Consider the following 18161-nt stretch of genomic DNA (forward strand, 5'->3'; position numbering starts at 1 on the left):
CCCAGCTTTGATCACGCCCAGCATGCACCAGTCCCGACTCCAGGGGCTGCACAACTCTGGACGCAGCCCCGCTGTTTGCCCGCTGCCCTGTTACAGGTGCTGTACCACACACGGTCCACTCCTCGTGTGACCCGCCCATGGTCACCCTGGGACAGAGGGCCTGACCCAGGTTGATGTAAGGCCCCCATGCCCCCGAGCAGCAGGGCCAGGCTTTGAGCCCAGGGCTCTGCCCTCAGCCCTGGGACGTGCTGCGCCCCTTGATCCGGTTGGGCAGCTCCATGGACACTGTGCAGAACCTGCATCCCAGCCGCTCGGGGTGGGGATGGTGGCCCGGGGAGGCGCCCACGTGCTCTCCTGCATCCTCTTCCTCCTCTTCCTCTGGGAGAGCTGGGGCTGGAGTTAAGGGGGTCAGGACGGAGGCCACAGGGCCTGGTAATGCCCCTCTGCCCCTGGCCAGCATGCCCTGACGGCCGGTCCTGCCTTCCCTGACCCCAGGCCTGTCTGCCGGCCTCCTGGGCACCAACGATAACGAGGCAGGCAACGAGCTGATGCTGCCGGACGGCACGGTGGCTGGCAGCCTGGAGGAGTTCAGCCTGGCCTGGCAGGTGGGCCAGCTGGCCAGCCCTTCCTCCCTTGGGCTGGGCGTCATCACTGGGACGTGGTGGCCATGGGTGGGGAAGGAACCAGGTGGGATCCAGATGCGCCCTGGAGAGGGAAGCGTCCGGCGACTTGGCCATGGACCTAAGCAGGGTGTGGTGGGCCCCCCTCACCAAGGCTCTTGGGCCTGCCGGCTCTGGGGTGGCCCAGGGGGTGGCGGTCCCCTCCTGAGGCCACTGCACCCAGCGGAGCCGCCCAGGAGAAGAGGTCCAGGCAGGAGGCCAGAGTCTTAGGTTCGTCCCCCCAGGTGAGTGGTGACTGCGAGGCTGTGGAGAAGACACGACCCGCATGCCCAGGACAGAGCCCCGCCTGCCAGGCCCTCTTCCAGGACCCCCGCTCCAGCCTGAGGAGCTGCTTCGGGGTGGTGAGTGTGCGGCTGCAGAGGCCACTCAAGCAGATGGGCTGAGGGACAAAGGTGGCCCTGGCCCCGATCTAGCCCCCCGCCCCCGCCTCTTCTAAGCTACTCCCCAGGGTGCGGGGGGGGGAGGAGGGGGGGCAGGGTCACTGATCGCGGGTGCTGGATTGCAGGTGGACCCCGCGCCCTTCCTTAGCCTGTGCATCCAGGACCCCTGTGGCACCCAGGAGCACCCACCTGCCTGCAACCTGGCAGCCGCCTACATCCACCTGTGTGCCCGGGGCTCCGTGCCCCTGGACCCTCCTCCACAGTGCGGTAAGCTGCCGCGGCCACTCGCGCTCCAACCCTGCCTGGTTGACTTCTGCCTTCCATCCCAGAGAGAAAAACCAGGTTCTTTCTCATAGCTCCTGCCAAGGAGTCAGGCACTTAGCTGTCGTACAGTGAGCCAATCATCAAAGCAAAGTTATATGCAAAGGGGTGCTTATTGAGAAAGACAAAAAGGGCTCGTAGCTCCCGCCTCCATGCCAACTCCAGTGAGCCTGTGACCTCTGGCACAGGAGACAATCTCCGGGAGGTCAGGCAGCTGTAAAGTCAGCTCCTAAAAACATAGAACCACAGGAGTTCCCGTCGTGGCTCAGCAGAAACGAATTGGACTAGCATCCATGAGGTCCCCGGGCCTCGCTCAGTGGGTTACGGATCTGGCATTGCCACAAGCTGCAGTGTAGGTTGCAGACGCGGCTCGGATCTGGTGTGGCTGTGGCTGTGGTGTAGGCCGGTGGCTACAGTTCTGATTCGACCCCCAGTCTAGGAACCTCCATATGCCGCAGGTGCAGCCCTAAAAAGACATAAACTTAGAACCACAGACTTGCCATTAGGGGGGTTGAATGTCCACTCCCTACAGTGTCTGGGGACCTCCAGGCAGCCCTGCAGCCGGTGCCGTGCATGATTCCTGTAGCTCAAGCCCCGCTCCCCAGACCCGGAAGTTAGAGACTACAGCAAACAGCAGCCCTGTAAACAGAGCACTTACTCATGACATTCGTAGAAAAACAGGAAGCGGGGGGAGGTTACTGGAAGATCTAGAGTGACAGGGAGAGAGGTCTCTACATTACAGGAAGGATGATTAGGCTCAACAAGGAAAAGGGGGAAGTGATAGTCCAGGAGCAGGGTGGTGGTCAGGGGATAGAAAATTCCTAAGGGGGAGTTCCTGCTGTGTCACAGTGGAAACGAATCTGACTGGTATCCATGAGGATGCGGGTTCGATCCCTGGCCTCGCTCAGTGGGTTGGGGATCCAGTGTTGCCAAGAGCTGTAGTGCAGATGACAGACACAACTTGCCTCCTGCGTTGCCATGGCTGTGGTGTAGGCTGGCAGCTACAGCTCCTGTTTGACCCTTAGCCTAGGAACTTCTATGAGCTGTGGGTGGGTGCGGCCCTAAAAAGCCAAAAAAAAAATCCTAAGGGGTAACATCAGGCGTGGGCAAGATTCCGGCTCACCTGACCTAACGAGATTCTCGCTGAAGGCAGGCCCGGGTGGTCCCTGGGTGAGGACCCCTAGTCAGATGTTGAGGTGATCAGCTGTGGGGGGTCCTGCTAGAGCTGGATGACACAGAGATGACGGGAGACCGAAAGTCAGGGCTTGCTTGAGAAGAGTTGTAAGGAGCCCAAATAGAGTTTGATCAAGGAGAAAAATCTTTCTCCAAGACTTCAGATGCTAGAATTAGACATTATTAAAGACAAGCACCATTCCAAAACTAAGTTTTAGAAATGAAAAAATAGGAGTTCCCACTGCAGCGTAGGTCACAACTGCACCTCAGCACCGATCCCTGGGCCAGGCACTCCATAATCCGTGCGTGGGGTGGCCAAAAAAAGGGGAAAAAAAAGAAAAACGAAGAAAAGTATTCACTGAAATTTAAACCTTAATAGCAGAAGAGAAAATTAATTGGAAACCATGAAGGAATTTCAAAAACAAAATGAGGATTTGAGAGATGTGACTCCTCAGATTGAAGAAGTACAACGCGCCCCAAATGCTGTTAATAAACCCTTTCCAAGACCCATCAGAGTGACTGCAGGAGTTCCTGCCGTGGCTCAGTGGAAACAAATCTGACTAGCATCCGTGAGGATGCAGGTTCAATCCCTGGCTTTGTTCAGTGGGTTAAGGATCTAGCATTGCCATGAGTTGCGGTGTAGGTTGCAGATTCGGATCTGGCGTTGCTGTGAGCTGTGGTGTAGGATGGCGACTACAGCTCTGATGGGACTCCTAGCCTGGGAACTTCCCTATGCTACGGGTGCGGCCCTTTAAAAAAAAAGAAAAGAAAAAGACACAAACAGAGTGACTGCAGCAAAACCAAAACAAAGGTCTTCAGAGCCATCAGAGAGGATGAAGAAGAGGTGATCTTTCAAGACCCAACCTCCTACCAGCAACGACCGAAGACGGGGCCTGAAGCTTTACAGCATGAAGAGAGAATAATCGTCGGTTTAGAGTTTATGCCCAGTTCAGCTATTATTTAAGATTAAAGATGAAACACCTTCAGCACTGAGCTGCCTGACAGTGTCTTTGGGAAGCTGTCCTTAGTGATACAGGGACACAGCCAGGCACATTCATTCACGAGCTGTTGGTGGCTGCTTTTGTGCTACAGTGCGGCGTTTTGTGACCAAGGCTAGCCAGCCGCCAAGCCTAAAATGTGTACTCTCTGGCCCTTTACAGAAAAAGTGGTCCCTGGTGTAAACCAACGAACGCAGACAGAAGACTTCAACGGGAAATGAATGAATTAGCAAGATGAGAATAGAGTGAATCAGGAGAAAAGAAAGAGACAAACAGTAACTGGGAGTGAATAAGGAGTGAAAACTACTCAAAAAGTCACTTCACTTTGCTGATAAATTTCAAGACATAGGTTCAAGTATTTCCCAGAAAAATACGACCTGCCCAAATGGATTGGGGAAAGAAACAGTAAACCTAAAAGCAACTCACAGCGATTAAATCAGCTGAATCTACAGGCTGAAAGGTACCTCTGCAAATAAGCGGCAGGTCTTAGTGAAAAGTTATTAGATGTGATGCCAAAAGCCTGATTCATAAAAGAAAATCAAGAAATGGGCCTTCATCAAAATTGTTTGCTGTTCCCTGTTGAAAAGATGGAAAGACAAATACAGCCTGAGAGAGAGTTTTTGCAAACCACCTACCTGACAAAGGGCTTGTATCTAAAACAAAGAACTCTTAACAGTCAAAAACCAATCTAAATAGTAAGTGGGGAAAACACATGGAGACATTTCACCCGAGAGGACAGATGGATGGCAGGAAGCCCACGAAAAACTATTCAATACCACCAGCCACTGGGGGAATGAGATAACAGTACACACCCATTAGAATGGTAAAAATGAAAAATACTGATACCACCAGATGCTGGCAAGCATGTTGTGAAACGAGATCCCCCATAGGTGGGCGTCTAAAATGTGCAGCCGATCCAGCAACTGAAGCCCTAGACATTTATGCCAGAGAAATCAAACAAGTGTTCACACCAAAATCTGTACATGATTATTCAGAGTTCTGCTATTGGGAACAGCCCCAAACTTGAAGCCACCAAGATAGCCTGCATTTGGTGCATGATTCAACAAATTTTGGTACATCCTTACCCTGGAATATGACTCAGCAATGAAAAGGGACAAGTTCTTGGTATAAGCAACGGTCTGGATGGATCACAAAAGCAGGAGTGAAAAAAGCTGAAGTCAAAGACCATGTGCTGTGTGAGTCTATTTATGTAACAGTCTCCAAACTGCAAAGATGGGGAACAAATTAGTAGCGACTGGAAGCAGGACTGGGTGTGACTACAATACGCAGAAAATGAGAGATACTTGTAGTAATGGAACAGCTCTGTAAGTTGATGGTGGTGGTGGTTCACGTGAATCCACACCTGCAACAAAATGTCATAGAACAGGGAGTTCCCGTCGTGGCTCAGGGGTTAATGAACTCCACTAGCATCCATGAGGACGTGGGTTCGATCCCTGGCCTCGATCAGTGGGTTAAGGATCTGGCATTGCCATGAGCTCTGGTGTAGGTCACAGACGTGGCTCGGATCCCAAGTTGCTGTGGCTGTGGTGTAGGCCAGCCATTACAGCTCTGATTGGATCCCTAGCCTGGGAACCTCCATATGCCGCAGGTGCAGCCCCAAAAAGCCAAAAAAAAAAAAAAACAAAAAAAAAACAAAAAACAAAAAAAAACCTCATAGGCCAATGTACACACATTTACCAATGTCAATGTATGGATTTTGACATTGTACTATAATTTTGGAAGATCTACCCATTGGGGGAAAATGGAAGGAAAGATACACCAGACATCTCTATACTATCTCTGAATTTCCTGCAAATCTGTAATTACTTTAAAATAAAAAGACTCTGGGGGTTCCCTGGTAGCTAGCAGTAAAGGATTTGGCGTTGTCACTGCTGTGAGCTTGGGTTCAATCCCAGGCCTGGGAACTTCTGCAGGCTTCAGATGTGGCCAAATAAACAAAAGAAAAGGCCTTTCAAATTAAATGGAAAACACCAGGCCCAGATCATTTGATAAGCAAGTTGTAATGATTTCCCATAAACTGTTCCAGAATATATAAATGAAACCACCTTCTTCCCAACTCATTTTAGTGAGGTCAGTATTATCTTAGGAGACAAAAATCCGAGGACAAGAGAGGAAAGTCAGAGGCCCAACTGCAAACTTGAGTGTAGATATTAATGTTAGTGAGTGAAATTCAAAATGTCCTGAGACATAAGCTTCGAAAACATGACCAAGTGAAAGTCAATCCCTGGAACCCAAGGATGGTATTTTGTTTGCTTTTATAAATAAAGCAGGCACTTTCATTAATTCAGAACAGCCCTTCTGGTGCAATATCTAATTAGGTTGAGCAAGATAGAATGGTCTATTGGAAATACCTCGATCAAAATCCAGGGGCAGACAGAAGACTGAAACCAGCAACATGGCAGGCTAGGAATCGACAGGTTCTTACTCCCCTCTTGGGAACCCTGAATTTCGAACAATTTAGAACAACATAGGGACCAAAGTAGCTTTGTGAGAATGCTAGAAACCAGTAAGAGAAGCAGCAACGACCAAGTGAACGCCTAACTGAGGAAAAGTCTCACACCAAACAGGAGGAAATTTCATAGCATTTTTGCTTCCTTTCCGTAGTACAGCTTCAAAGAAGCCAGATAGCTCCTGGCTCGTCCCTTAGGACGGAAGGAAAGGAGTGGAACTTGGGTGCAATGTTCTGACTTGTCAGGGACCTACCAGAGGGTCAGGCTTCTGTCTCTCTCTTTTTTTTTTTTTTTTTTTTTTTTTTTGTCTTTTTGCCTTTTCTAGGGCCGCTCCCGCAGCATATGGAGGTTCCCAGGCTAGAGGTCTAATCGGAGCTGTAGCCACTGGCCTATGCCAGAGCCACAGCAACGCGGGACCCAAGCTGCGTCTGTCACCTACACCACAGCTCACGGCAATGCTGGATCCTTAACCCACTGAGCAAGGCCAGGGATCGAACCCGCAACCTCATGGTTCCTAGTTGGATTCGTTAACCACTGAGACACGATGGGAACTCCAGGCTTCCGTCTCTCTTAGTGCTGATGACAGTGCTGACATCCTGTAGACATCAGGTGGGTGGGTTGCTGAAAGCAAGAGTGGGTGCTGCTTCCAGAGGCAGCTGCAGGGAGTCTGCAGACCTGCGGGGGGGCGGGGGGCAAGATTATAGACAGAGGAATACACCGCTATATTGAAACTGCCAAGACACAGTAAGGATAAGACTCCGAGGGACATTAGGACATTAAAAAGCAGCTTTGTCTACTGGGGGTGTGGAGTTAAAGCACACACGCAGGCCCAAGGAAGATGCGCCCCCTAAAAAGTATTTGAAAGAACCCTGAGCTTTTACACCAGGCTAATTAGTGAAGGGCTTCTCCTGCACAAGAACAGTCTGTAAAGACAGGGAGAAGTGGGTGTCTTTTCAAAAGGCCAGTTCCAACAAAAGATGACAAGACACACAAAGAAACAGGGAGATAAGATCCCATTCAGAAGAGCACAGTAGATCTCTAGAAACCAACACACAAGAAATACAGTCTCTGTCAATTCATTAGAGCATTTAAAACAACTGTCTTAAATTTGTCTAAGCAGCAGAAGGAGAGGAAAGATGGGCAAAGACAACTAAGTGAAAGCAGGGCAACAGCATATGAGAAAAATGCAACTATTGACAAAGAACGAGAAATCATAATAAAGAACCAAATAGAAATCCTGGAGTTGAAAAATACAATAATTTAATGTGGGCTGTGTACAAGAGACTCTCTGTAGAGCTAAGAACACACATAAGTTGAAAGTAAAAGGATGGCAAAAGATATTCCATATAAATAGTAGCCAAACGAGAGCACACTTTCAGTAATGGATAGACCAACCACAGAGAAGATCAGTAAGGAAATAAAGAATGTGAACAACACTAGAGCCCAACTAGACCTACCAGACGTATACAGAGGTATCTATTTTTCTCAAGTGCCCAGGGAAAATTCTCCAGGATAGACCATACGTTAGGCCACAGAACAATTCTGAACAAATTTTTTTTTAAATTGAAATCAAACTACTTTCCAATCACAATGGAAAGATACTAGAAATAATAGAAGAAAAACTAGAAAAAAACCACCAATTGTAAAAAATTAAATAACACACTCAGTCGGTCAAAGAAATCACAAGGTAAATTAGAAAATATCTTAAGACAAATGAAAACACAAGTATACCATACAAAACTATGGGATTTAAGGAAAGCAGTGCTGGAGTTCCCATCATGGCTCAAAGGAAATGAATCTGACTAGTATCCGTGAGGACACAGGTTCAATCCTGGGCCTCGATCAGTGGGTTAAGGATCCAGCATTGCCAGGAGCTATGGTGTAGGTCACAGATGAGGCTCAGATCCCATGTTGCTGTGCCTGTGGTGTAGGCCGGCAGCTGCAGCTCTGATTCGACCCCTAGCCTAGGAACCTCCATATGCTGTGGGTGTGGCCCTAAAAACACAGACAATAAATACAGCAGTGCTAAGAAGGAAGTGTATAGCTGTCTTTACATTAAAAGTCTTTACAATAAAAAAGAACTTAAATCAACACTCTAACTTTACTCCTTAAGGATCCAGGAAAAGAACAAACCAAACACAAAGCTAGCAGAATGAAGGGCATCATAAAGATTAGTGCAGAGATAAATGAAGTAGAAAATGTAAAAATAAGAAAGAAAGTTGAGGCGTTCCCGTCATGGCGCAGCAGAAACGAATCTGACCAGGAACCATGAGGTTTCGGATTCAATCCCTGGCCAGGCTCAGTGGGTAAGGATGAGGCGTAGGTCTGATTAGACCCCTAGCCTGGGAACTTCCATATGCTGTAGGTGTGGCCTTGAAAAGACCAAAAGAAAAAAAAGAAAAAGAGAGTTGAAACCAAAAGTTGGTTTTTTTTTTTAAAGATCAACAGAATTGACAAATCTTTAGCTAGTTTGACTTAAAAAAAAAAAAAGACTCAGGTAAAATCTGAGGTGATATAGGGCACGTTACAACTACTTATTACAGAAACAAAACGGATTATGAGAGAGTACTATGGACAACTGTTATGACAACAAATTGGACAAACCAGATGAAATGGATAAATTCCTAGAGACGCACAACTTGCCAAAACTAAATCATGAAGAAACAGAACTCTGAACAGACCTATAACTAGCAAGAAAATTGAATCAGTAATCAAAAACCTCCCAACAAAGAAAAGCCCAGATCCAGATGGCTTCACCAGTGAATTCTACCAAGCATTTAGAGAAGTAAAGCCAAACCTCCTCAAACTCCTACAAAAAAAATTAAAGAGAGAATCCTTCCAAATGTACTTTATGAGGCCAGAATTATCTTAATACCAAAGCTAGACAGAGACACTTCAAGAAAACTATAGAACAATATCCCTGATGAATATAGATGCAAAAATCCTCAAAAAAAAAAAAAATAGCCTTCCATATCTATGAGTTCCACATCCACAGATTCAACCAACCATAGATTGAAAATATTTGAAAAAAGCCCAGAAGGTTCCAAAAAGCAAAACTTGAATTTCCTGCATGCTGGTAACTATTTACATAGCATTCACATTGTATTAGGTATTATAAGTAATCTAGAGATGATTTAAACTATGCAGGAGGATGTACATAGGTTATATGCAAATACTGTATCATTTTATATAGGGGACTTAAACATCTACAGATTTTGGTATCCCTGGGGGCGGGAGGGAGGGTGTCCTGGAATCAATCCCCATGGGTACTGAGGCACAATTGTACTGAGAAATAGAATTCGAAAGCACATGAGAAGGATTATACTCCACAACCAAATGGGTTTATTCCTAAAATGTCTGGCTGGTTCATCTTGTACTGTCAATAAAATACACCACATTAACAGAATGAAGGGGAAAAAATGACCATTTCAATTAATGGAAAGAAAGCATTTGACAAAAATTCAACATCCTTTCATGATAAAAACATTCAACAGAAGTTCCCAGATAGTTTAGAAGATTAAGGATCCAGCATTATCACTGCTGTGACTCTGATCACTGCTGTGGCACAGGTTTCACCCCTAGCCTGGGAACTTCCGCATGGCATGGGCACAGCAAAAAAAAAAAAAAAAAAAAAAAATCGACAAACTAGGAATAGATGGAAACTACCTTAACATAATAAAGGCCATATATGACAAGCCCACCATATTCATTGGTAAAAGACTGAAAGCTTTTCCTCTAAGATCAAGAATAAGACAAGGGAGAAAATAGAATGTGTACATGTATGTGTAACTGGGTCACCATGCTGTACAGTAGGAACAAAAATGCCACTGGGGAAATAACAATAAAATAAAATAAATTTAAAATAAAGAATAAGACAAGGATGCCTGCTTTTCCCACTTCTTCTATTTAATTTGGTATTGGAAGTCCTAGCCAGAACCATTAGGCAAGAGAAAGAAACAGAAGGCATCCAAATTAGAGAGGAAGAAGTAAAGTTATCTCTGTTCTCAAATGACACAATTTTATATATATGTATACATATGTAAAAAACTGTATATATAGAAAACCCTAAAGATTCAAAAATTTAAAAACCTGTTAGTAAACAAGTCTGGTGAAGTTGCAGAATATAAAGTCAACACACCAAAAATCAACTGTGTTTCTATACACTAACAATGAGCAATCCCAAAGGAATTTAGGAAAATAATTCCATTTACCATAGCACCAAAAACAATCAAATAAACTTAAAGAGGTGAAAGACTTGTACACTGAAAACTACAAAGCTTTGCTGAAAGAAATTAAAGAAGATACAAATAAATGGCAAGGTGTCCCATGTTCATGGATTGGAAGACAGTATCTTTAAGATGTCAATACTACTCAGTGATCTACAGATTTAGTGCAATCTCTGTCAAAATCTCAACACTTTTTTTGCAGAAATTAAAAAAAAAAACCTACCCTAAAATTCATATGGCATCTCCAGAGGACCCCCCCAAAGAGCCAAAACAATCTTGAAAAAGAACAAAATTAGAGGTCTCATACTTCCTGGCTTCAAAACTTATAAGCTACAGTAATCAAAACAGTGTGTTCCTAGCATATAGACATATATACAAAAGAATAGAGAGTCCAGAGATAAATCCCTGCATATATGGTCAAGTGATTTTTGACGAGGATGTCCAGACCATTCAATGGAGAAAGTATATTCTTTTCATCAAAAGGTGCTGGGAAAAACGGTTATCTCCACGCAAAACAATGACACTGGATGCTTACCTTACACCATAAAAAATATTAGCTCAAAGTGGATCAAATACATAAATATAAGAACTAAAACTATAATTCTTATAAGAAAACATAGGGGAAACTTTCATGACATTGGATTTGGCACTGATTTCTTGGATATGACACCAAAGGCACAAGCAATAAAAGAATAAAATAGACCAATTGGACTTCATCAAAATTAAAAAACTTCTGTGCATGAAATGACACAATCCACAGAGTATAAAGGCAATTTATGGAATGAGAGAAAATATTTTCACATCCTATCTAATAAGGGATTCATATTCCAAATATATAAAGGACTTCTACAACTCAACAACAACAAAATCTGATTTTTAAAATGGTCAATGATCTTGAATAGACAGTTCTCCAAAGACGACGTACAAATGGCCAACAAGTACATGAGATGATGCTCAACATCACTAACCATCAGGGAAATGTGAGTCCAAACCTCAATGAGAGACAAAGTCCTACCCATGAGGACGGCTACTATCAAGACAGAAAATGGTGTTTGCGAGGATGTGAAGAACCATTGTGTATTTCTGGTGGCCATGTAAGATGGTGCAGCTGACATGGAAAACAGCATGGCAGTTCTTCAAAAAAATAAATAAATAAAAATTAGATTCCCACATGATTCAGCCATTCCACTTCTGGGGGTACACCCCAGAAACTGAGGACAGGACCTCAAAGAGATATTTGCATACCCACCATGGCATCATTGTTCACAAGAGCCAAAAATGATGAACCACCAAGTGTCCATCAGCAATTGAATGGATAAGCAAAATGGGTAAATATATGCAATGGGATGTTAGCCTTAAAAACGAAAGTCATTCTGACACCTGCTACAACATGGGTGAACTTAGAGGACCATGTGCCAAGGGACATGAGCCAGGCACAAAGAGACAAATCCTGTATGATTCCCCTTATTTGAGGTCCCTAGAATTGTTGAGTTCATAGACACAGAACATAGAATGGCAGCTGCCATGGGCTTTTTTAAGTGGGTAATGGGAGGTGTTGTTTAATGGGGGCAGAGCTTCGGGTGTGCAAGATAGAAAGTACTCTGGGTATTGGTTGCACATCAATTATGACACTGCTGACCTGTGCACTTATAAATTAAGATGCACGATTTTACGTATATTTTGCCACAATGAAGAACTATTTCAATTAAACTTTCCCTGAGCACCTACTTCATATGTAAGGCCTGGTGATACAACTGTTGACACAGCACTGACAAACACTGCAATGATAAAAAATGAACACACACAGGGAGTCAACATTTTAAGAGCAGGAACCAGCACTGACAAGAGACACAAACCCACAGGAATTCAGAACTGGATTTACCCAACAGAGCCTATAAATTTTGAGGAACTAGCAGTTATTAAGGTATAACAGCATATCTGAAAAAGAACCAAAATATAATATCAACAGATGACAGAAAAGGCATTTAATAAAATTCTCTAATGCTCGTATTTTCTTTTTTTTTAAATTCTCTTAGCACATGAGGGCTAGAAGGGATCTTCCTTAACCTGATAACGTGAGGTATTTGGAAGCCAGCCTTTAATGTCACAGTTGATAGAGAAACATCAGCAGCAGTTCCTTTAAGCTCTGCAAGGAGATAAAGACACTCTGTCTCTGTTTCTGTTACATATCCTATTGATGACTCCATCCCACTTGGTAAGACCAGAAAAAGAAATGAAGTACAGAGATTAAAATGCACCTGCTGGAGTTCCCATCGTGGTGCAGTGGAAACAAATCCGACTAGGAACCACGAGGTTGCGGTTCAATCCCCGGCCTCGCTCAGTGGGTTAAGGATCTGGCGTTGCTGTGGCTGTGGTGTAGGCCAGCAGCTATAGCTCCGATTCAACCCCCAGCCTGGGAACCTCCATATGCCGTGAGTGTGGCCCTGAAAAGACAAAACACAGAAAAGAAAAGCCCCACCTGCTAACATGGATGGACCTAGAAATTATCATGCTAAGTGAAGTTAGTGAGACACCAGTGTCATATGCTGTCACTTATATGTGGAATCTAAAAAAAGGACACAGTGAACTTCTTTGCAGAAAAGATACTGACTCACAAGCCTTTGAAAAATTTATGGTTTCCAAAGGAGACAGGTTGGGGGAAGGGGGATGGGCGGGGGTTTGGGGTGGAAATGCTGTAAAATTGGATTGTGGACATCGCTGTACAACTGTAAATGTAATAAAATTCACTGAGTTAAAAAAAAAACCCTCACCTGCTGGAGTTCCCTGCTGGCCTGGTGGTTAAAGATGCTTAGAGGCTGTGGGTGTGGGCCCCCCCCCCAAAACAGTCAAAAAACAAAAACCCACCTCACTTGCCCAGAGAGTTGGGCTGGGTCAGACCCCTGCATTGAAGAGGTCCATGCTTCAGTGTGAGCTGGAGATCCAGGGGTAAGGGTGGCTCCTGAAAGTGCAGAGAAGTCATGAGAGGTCATCAGGTGTTCTGGAAACATCCCTACCGTTTTCACAACATGGATGTCTTTTTTTTTTTTTTTTTTTTTTTTGCCTTTTCTAGGGCCACACTCGAGGCATATGGAGGTTCCCAGGCTAGGGGTCCAGTCAGACCTGTAGCTGCTGGCCTACACCAGAGCCACAGCAACGCGGGATCCGAGCCTTGTCTGCAACCTACACCACAGCTCATGGCAACGCCAGATCCTTAACCCACTGAGCAAGGCCAGGAATTGAACCTGTAACCTCATGGTTCCTAGTTGGATTCGTCAACCACTGCGCCACGACGGGAACTCCTGGATGTCCTTTCTTCATCAGGATTCAGCCTCTGGGAGTTCTTATAGTGGCGCACTGGTTAACGAACCCAACTAGCATCCATGAGGATGAGAGTTTGATCCCTGGCCTTGCTCAGTGGGTTAAGGATCCGTTGTTGCCATAACCTGTGATGTAGGTTGCAGACTCGGCTGGAATCTGGTGTTGCTGTGGCTGTGGTGTAGGCTGGCAGTTGTAGCTCCTATTGGACCCCTAGCCTGGGCACCTCCATGTGCTGCGGGTGCAGCCCTCAAAAGATGAAAGATTGGAAAAAAAAAAGATTCAGCCCCTGAACCACCTCTTACCCCCACTCTGGGTCCATCTGCCATGCTCCCAAAGCATCCTGTGCTGGGGTTCAGCCCTCCCCCCAGGCTGGGAACTCCTAGAGTGGGGGCGCCACGTCTCCGTTCTGTCTCGCAGGCCCAGGGCACCATCTCACCACACCTGCTGCTCTTCCAAAGGGGAGCTGTCCTTCTAGGCCTGACAGAGTCCCCAGGGCTGCCGAGTACCTGGGACCATAACAGGGGTCCCCAGCTCCATTCCAGGAAACAGAGGGCGCTCCCTGTCCTCTGGGTCCACAGCAAAGCCTTCCTTCTCTTTTCTTTGCAGTTTGAGAAGTTGGCCGGAGCCAGCACCGGGCTGCCCAAGTTATAGACTCCCTCGCTTTCTACCACAATTCCCTCTCGTGTCGGCAAGGTCAAGATTCTTGTCTGGGGCAGAACGACCAGCACAAAAACGCCAGGAAGCTCAAAGAAGCTCAGGAAAGATACAGTTCCAGGAGAGCAAGCCTGTTAGTCAATAATTTCAAAATACTTCCAGGGGTGATAAAGCCCGCGCTGGTCTGCATGATTCTTCGCCTCCCCCAACAGCTGCACTGTGACTAAAACACAGCCTGGCCTGCTGGACCCACCTCTGGAGAGCAGACGCCATTCCACCAACTGTTTTTTTTTTTGGTTTTTGGTGTGGTATGGTTCATTTTTCTGCACCTGAGATATGCAGAAGTTCCCAGGCCATGGGTCAAACCTGTGCCACAGCAGTGGCCTGATCCACAGTCATGACAACACCAGATCCTTAACCGCTAGGCCACCAGGGAACTCCCCAGCAACTATTCCTGCCCCAGACATTTACTCACTTGCTCAGCAGCTATTTCCAAAGCTTCTGCTGTATGAGCCAGGCGGCCTTGGGTCTTCCTAGATTGCGACTGGCCGCCCCCGCCCTCTCCTGGGGTCTCCTGAGGCATGAGGTCCTTTGAAGGGAACTGATGGTCCCAAATCCCGTTAATCACAAGCCTGGGAGTTCCCATTGTAGCTCAACAGGTTAAGAACCCTATGTTGTCTCCTTGGGGACCTGGGTTCAACACCCGGCCTTGCTCACTGGGTTAAGGATCTGGCACTGCTGTGAGATGTGGTGTAGGCTCACAGAAGCAGCTCAGATCTGGCGTGGCTGTGGCTGTGGCGTAGGCTGGAGGCTGTAGCTCCGATTCCACCCCTCGCCTGGGAACTTCCACATGCCAGAGGTGCAGCTGTTAAAAGAAAAAACTCCACAAGCCTGGTTAGGTGCTTCCCTCTTCCGGGTAGATCCTGACTCTCTCTAGGGCTGAATTCCAGGGGGCACTTGAGAAGGACCGTTTCCACCCACATGTGCTCTGGGCACTTGGGCACTCTGATTCCAAAGGAACAGCCTTCAAAGTTGTTCATTTTCTTTGGGGGGAGGCTTTTCCCTTGAGTTTTCAACTGAAAAAACAAAGCTGGGATCACCCAGCCCCGGGAGCCATGGGGCGGGGCTTGGGTGGTTTTGAAACCTGCCCACCAGTAGGGGGCCCCAGAGCCCTCTCTCCACTGAGTCCTAGAGCCCAGGGTCCAGAGTTGAGGGTGAGGTGCCAGCCAGGAGGAGCCGGGCCACTAGGAGGCCAGACGCCAGACTCACTGCCCCTGGCCTCCCCACCCCCACGTAAATCCCTGGCACACAGTAGGTGCTCTATTAAGCGGAGAAGAGGGAAGAGAGACGGAGTTTTTAGGAGTGGATGGAAAGAAGGAGCCGGTCCTGCTCATTCCCACACTCTGCGGGGGCGGATGGTACCTTGACTGATTGACCTGCGCCGTGTTGCCATGGTTACAACCCACGACCGGAATCCGGGCACTGCTCTTGGAAAGATGTTTGCTCTTTTCTCAGATTTTATAATAACCCAGTGAGAACGGACGACCCTCATGTAATGGAGGCAGCAGCAGGCTCAGAGGCCACGGGACGCACCCAAGGTCACACACCAGACCGCCAGGCTGGCGCTGATCTGGGCCCACCTGCCCCCAAAGCTGCCCACCCACAACCATCTGTCTATACTTTGGCAACAGCCTTGTGCCACACACAGTCACACTTACTGCACTTTGCAGATGCTGCGTTGCATTTTTTTGTTTCGTTCTGTTTTGTTTTTTCACAAATTGAAGGTTTAGGACAACTCTGCCTGGAGGGAACCTATCAGCACCACTTTCCAACTGCATTGCTCATTCGTGTCTCTGTGTCACATGTTGGTAATTTTCATAATATTTCCAACATTCTCATTATGATTGCACATGTTATGGGGATCTGTGATATTTGATTGTTACTACAACTAGTTAGCATTTTTTAGCAATAAAATATTTCATGAAGATATGCACAATGTTTTGTTTGTTAACACAATGCTATTGCACCCTTGACTGACTACAGTATAGTATAAATGTAAATTTTATATGCAGCAGGGGAAACCAAAAGATTCGTGAGACTCACTTAATTGCAGCGATCAGAAATTTAACTCCAAGGTTAAATTTCAAGGTGCCTGTAGCCTGCCATTTGCTTAAAGAAAAAGTCAAGTTCACTTCCGCTGTGTCCCAAGCCATAATGTGCAGCGCATGCTCATTTTTTTCCCCAAGACACATCAAAATGGCCCAAAAGCCAAGCCACGCCGAAAGCAGAAATGGACCTGCGACCTCCTGAAGTGCTGCGCTAGGCCTTGTTGCTGGGAACTCGGCCGGAAGGAGGAGGGAAGGAGGCAAAGGCAGGCAGATCTCCGGGATGCAGGGCCCTGCGCAGCCCCGAGACCGCTGCGCCCACAGTTTGCAAGGATACCACCTGTAGGTTTCTAAATCCGTGCAAGGGCTAGAGCATCTGGGCAAGTGATTTCCGGTCCAGAAAGGGAACTGCAGCTTCCCCAGGCTGCCTCCCAGCTCTGTCCCTCACGTGCCCACCAGGAACCCAGGAGGGAGGGCAGTCCTCCCCCTTGAGCTGACTGGACTGCAGCACTTGCCAGTTCGGGCGGGGGAGGTGGGACACAGCGGTCCATATGTGCGGCGTTTAAAGAAAAGCAGAGGCGGAAGGATGCCATTAAAAATACCTGCACGTACTCATACTGTAACCGAGCAGGGCCCTGCGGGGCTCCTGGGAACAAAAGCCTTTCTGTGTCCCCATTTCTTATTTGTAGGACGTGGGCCTCATTCGGCCTCCGTGACCTTCCCTGAGTTCCAGGGGGCAGGTGCAGACAGGTGCAGACCAGAGAGGGGAGGGGATGCAGAGACTAGGGAGGAACTGTCCAGAAACAGTAGTACTGCCTCAGGGCAGGATCCTGCTTCCCTCTCAAGGGACGCACATAATGACACAGGCATCTTATACCCCGGAGAGCAAAGTTAGACTCCTCAGGCTTCTTTTAGAAATGAACACTTTAAAACTAACAGCTTTGGGGAGTCCTTCCTTGTCCTTCTCCCTGGCTTAACGGCACCCTAAACCCAATCACCCATACGCTAAAGATGAGGCACCCTGAGCATAATTGCCTGTGGGGTAAAGACACAGGATGTTTTTCAGGAACTTTGCCCGTTTGTGCTCCTCTCTGATCCATATGCCCTTTTCGCAGGTACTGTTCTTCTAGGCAAGAACCCCGAAGACCCCCATCAGGATCAAACCAAGATCCCCTGTCTCCAGCTTCCAGGACTAGCATTCCCCCAGAGACAGAAGAATGCATGACTGCCCCAATCTCAATTCCTATCTGAAAATGTGTTTTTCTCTGTTTTGACTATAAAACTCCCCAACAAGTCTTCCGCATGGAGGCCAAAGTCTTTAAGGCATTAGCCTGCTGTGGCCTCCTTCGCCTGGCAAAGCAAGAGAAGTTATCCCTTTATCCTTCTTCCAAGACTCTGTCTCTGCGTTTCTATTTGGCACCAGTGGACGGAGGCTGAGTTTTGGCAGCGATGTCTACAGTATACAAAGAGCAGGCACAAATACATCGCTTTCAAACTGACTCTCCAGGAGATGATTTCGTAAAGGGTGGGAGAAGGCAATTCAAAAGCAGAGACCGAGAGCTGAGGAGTCCAACAGCAGGCAGAAAATTTAATTTTACTGGTAAATGGAAATCATCTATTATGTTGCAAAACAGATATATAAATAATAATACCCAGCACTGGTGAGATGGTCATCAAAGCCAATCCCCTCACATTCTGCAAAAGGCAGTTTCAGTTAGTGCAGCCTTGGTAGCCTGTTTCGAAAGCCTGAAAACCATTCCGTCCTTTGCCCTAACAAGCCCACTCCTGGGCCTTTATCCAAAACGAGGGAGGGAGGAGAGACATAAATGATTCCA

The 18161-nt window shown here is 46.8% G+C and overlaps 1 protein-coding gene across 1 annotated transcript in view; it reads left to right on the forward strand.

Annotated features, from left to right (window-relative positions):
• LOC102157603 overlaps nt 1–16209 on the forward strand; it is a 112045-nt gene extending 95836 nt beyond the window's left edge. The window contains exons 50-53 of the mRNA XM_021086611.1: nt 496–605; nt 905–1021; nt 1186–1327; nt 14174–16209. Coding sequence (XP_020942270.1) covers nt 496–605; nt 905–1021; nt 1186–1327; nt 14174–14178 — 374 coding nt within the window. The 3' untranslated portion in view covers nt 14179–16209. The remainder of the gene's footprint in view (nt 1–495; nt 606–904; nt 1022–1185; nt 1328–14173) is intronic.

The sequence above is a fragment of the Sus scrofa genome, chromosome 3 (genome assembly GCF_000003025.6).
Source record: "Sus scrofa isolate TJ Tabasco breed Duroc chromosome 3, Sscrofa11.1, whole genome shotgun sequence".
In the NCBI taxonomy this organism is placed as follows: Eukaryota; Metazoa; Chordata; class Mammalia; order Artiodactyla; family Suidae; genus Sus; species Sus scrofa.